General features: G+C 30.2%; 1 protein-coding gene across 1 annotated transcript; it reads right to left on the bottom strand.

The window, feature by feature from the left end:
• Positions 1-241: 241 nt before the first annotated feature.
• LOC100783730 (spermidine coumaroyl-CoA acyltransferase) lies at positions 242-1630 on the bottom strand. Its single transcript, XM_003543872.1, has one exon. The coding sequence runs from the start codon at positions 1628-1630 to the stop codon at positions 242-244; it is 1389 nt and encodes a 462-aa protein (XP_003543920.1).
• Between the last annotated feature and the right edge of the window lie 2260 nt (positions 1631-3890).

Below are 3890 nucleotides of genomic sequence, written 5' to 3'. Positions count from 1 at the left end.
AAGGTAGTGCGAAAAATAAAAGGAGCTTTATATATTAACATATTTTTACAACTATTAGACAGCAAAACAGATCGAATATGCAATAATCAAACAATTACTTAAACGTGACGATAACAGTGAAAAAGGAAACCAGCCAAAAAGATGGAAACATAGAAAAGATACACGCCGTACACTTAATTTGTTGCTCTTAACTTGTCCCCGGTTGAAATCCCACGCATTTTTGAGTGTTGATAGAAAACTCTTAAATTTTCGAATTTCTCTTATGGACACTGGTAAGAGCTTTCATCTCTTCCTTGAACTTGGGCATGGCAGCACTAGGCAGGGAGGCGTAAACCCTAGCTCCTCCAATCATTGAAGGATCCAAATTACTTGGAAGAAAGATATTGCACAAACCTATTAATCCATACATGTCCGAAGGGACTGGCATAGTATTCACTGGCTCCTTCCACCCAAAATCAACCTTTTCCAACAAACCCAAATGTCTCCAATCCGTTATAAACGTTATTCCACCTCTTTCATAATAATATTCCATTGGCTTCGTATGCATACTGTCGATTGAGTGTCTGATATAGTCATCGCTAAAAGCAACTTCTTTGCTCTCTCTGATGAGTTTCACAACCTCCAATAGTGGTAGTTCGTTCAGCTCCCTCACTGTTAACGTAACAAATGCATCCATGATGGTGTTTCCGTAATATCCATCAGGCAAAGGATTCAGCAAGTGTGGTCTCAACCCTACTGTCATTACCAGCAATGTTTTTCTATCGTAACTCAGTTTCATGGCTCTGGTTCTTGACCTCCAGATGTACGCAGCTAGGGTTTCAAAAGTTGTGAACCCTTTTTTCTTCATACTTTCTTTGTTGTCACTTTCTTTCATCAAACTCGTCTTGAGTCTTGTTATGCTCTCACTGTCCACCTTCGAGCATTCATGCGAATAATCTGTGGTTGGTAGAAATGGTGAAACTGCAAAAGAAGCATTGTCCATGGGATTTTGCATTGGTTGACTTGTATATGTTCCCACTAGTCTTTCTCTTTCCCACACGGGCTTCACAGAGGGCTCAGCTTTTCCACTTGCAAGTTCAGCAACTGCGCGTAAGAACTGAGATTGCCCAGTTCCGTCTAAAATAGCGTGGGACAAGCCCATCACTAATGTGAAACCCCCACAGAGGAATTTAGTCACCTTGAAAACCAAAGGGTATTGGTTTCCAAATTCATCTTCCGAAGGAAAATCGATAGCAAAATGTTTTCCGATTTCGACGTCGTTGCAATCTAGGTAATGAATAGATGAGAGGCTGCAGTTACAAATAGCCTCTATGAATGGAACTCCTTCGGAGTTGCAGTTGATTCTGAATTTTCCATCAGCGTGTCTTACTAACTTTCCTGCAAGAGGATAATAGTAAAAGAGAGCCTCCGAGAGTGCCACTTTGATCAATTTTGCAGGGCCAAGTTTTGGAGTATTAGGGGAATTGTGATTTTCCCATCGGTATACATGAAGGCTTTGCATGAAGAAATCGTTATCGGGAGCATTGTCAATGCTAGACAGTGAAAGAATGGTGGTAGGAGTGGGCTTTGAAGGTTTGATGAATGTAACATCTTTGTTTTCAACAGTTAGGATTGCATTCTGGTGTGCCATGGATGTAATTGAAGAAACAGTGCACAGAAATGTGAGCTTCCCTTGTTATCAATCACTTTGAACTTCTTTTTCTTCTCTCGTCACTTTCCCAACTAATTCCTCTTTTGTTCTTTCAACTCTCTGCTGTTCTACCTGAGTTCAAAAAATGAAATAACATAATACACATTTGTCATACATATAAATTAAAAAAAAAATACAAAAAGAAGAAAAAACTTGTTTGTGCCTTTCCGGGTAAGTTTTTTGGACGCTATTATAGAAATTACAGAATTTTAAAGTACGATATGAGAAATATGCTGACCAAGATCTCTATAATATAACTCTTTGTATTGTTTTTTATCAACAACAACCCTAATTGTTTGATTCGAAATTTAGTCACACATTACGCTCTTCAGTCCTCTCCACAAGTATATTATTTAGAAAACCCATATTTTATTCCACTTATGTTTTTACCAATAATTATGTGACAAGATAACTTAACATTTTAATTTGATTAAGATGAAAAAATAATACTCTTAATTTTGTTAGGAAGTTAATATATCTTTAATACATGTCACATAATTATTAGTGGAAACCAATGTGGTAGTCCTATAAGATTTAATAATTTTATTGAATGACTTTTATTGGTCTAATATAGATCGAACGTGTAGTTTCGGTTTTAGATTTTATGAACATTTAAAAGGTATATTATTATTATTATTATTAATTAATTAAAAACTTTTGATGGCCTTGTACGAAACTCAAATGCTATAATTAGGTGCCTTACATTATGGTGCAAAAGCTTTTATGGCCTGCGCGTGTTTTGAAATGACATATGTAATATAATATATTTTATAACATAACATTCTCTATTTAGTTTGGAAGATATTTATTTATTCATGTTTTAAAATTTTATAAACAATAACATACATATTTAATTTCATTGAGATCATTGTTATTAGATTTGTTGTTAACATATTATTTAAAAAGACTAAATTGTAAATTAAAAATCTAAAATTATTAACATATTGAAATACATTTGTGATAACTATATTGAAAAATAATTACAAGACTAATTTAGAACATCAACTTGACAATGTCATATGATAAATAATTTAATAATAACATGAGAATAAATCAAAGTATTTTTTTAAAATTTAGAAAACAAAATTAAACCCAAAAAGTAAAATAAAAATTAATCTTATGTAATATACAATTATTTTTAAAGAAAACATAAATGATGGTTAAGATAAGCATGACAATAGAACAGCACCAGATGATATGTTATTTATTATTCTTGTTTCCAGACATCATCTTCATCCCATCCCTCATTCTCGATCGTATAATAAACAAATATAGAAGAGAGTAAACAACTGTTAATAACAATAATAGTTACCATAGATACTTGTATACTAATATGATTGAAATATATAATATACTTTATAAAAATAACAACACCGTCTACATAGCTGTGATGATATACATGATTATTCATGTTTTAAAATTTTAAAAATAATGAAATGCATATTTAATTTTGTTGGAGTTATTGTTGTTAGATATGTTGTTAGTAAATATATAGTATAATTTTATATATCTAATTGTAATTATGTAAAATTTATCAAATGAGAATGAAAACTAATATGATAGAAACATATAATATATTTTATAAGATAGTAGTGTCTATTTAACTTCAATGATATCCTTGGTTATTCATGTTTTAAAATTTTAGATACAATAAAATTTAATTTTATTGAGATTATTGTTGTTAGTATATTATTTACAAAATACTAATTTATGAAGTATAAATCTAAAAGTGTCACATATTAAAATGCATTCATGATAACTAAAGAGTAATTACAAAACTAATTTGGAGCGTCGGTTTCACAATGTTATATGATAAATGATTTAATAAAAACATGAGAACAAATCAAAATATTTTTTTAAAATTTAGAAACCAAAATGAAACCCAAAAATTAAAAAATAATAAAAAATTAATCTTATGTTTATATATAATTATTTTTAAAAAAATATATAAATGATAGCTATGATAAACATGACAATGGAGTACCATGAGATTGTATGTTATTTCTTATACTTATTTTCTAACATAGTCTCCACACATGTTATTATTCTTGAGGGCCATAACAAAAAAAATATAGAAGAGAGAAAATGAAGATTAATAACAATGATAATTATCATAGATACTTACATAGTATAATTGTAAACTATTCAATAAAAACTAAAACTAATATGATTAAAATATATAATATATTATTATAAATTA

The sequence above is a fragment of the Glycine max genome, chromosome 13 (genome assembly GCF_000004515.6).
Source record: "Glycine max cultivar Williams 82 chromosome 13, Glycine_max_v4.0, whole genome shotgun sequence".
NCBI classification, from domain to species: Eukaryota; Viridiplantae; Streptophyta; class Magnoliopsida; order Fabales; family Fabaceae; genus Glycine; species Glycine max.
This window is presented reverse-complemented; position numbering and strand designations above follow the sequence as displayed.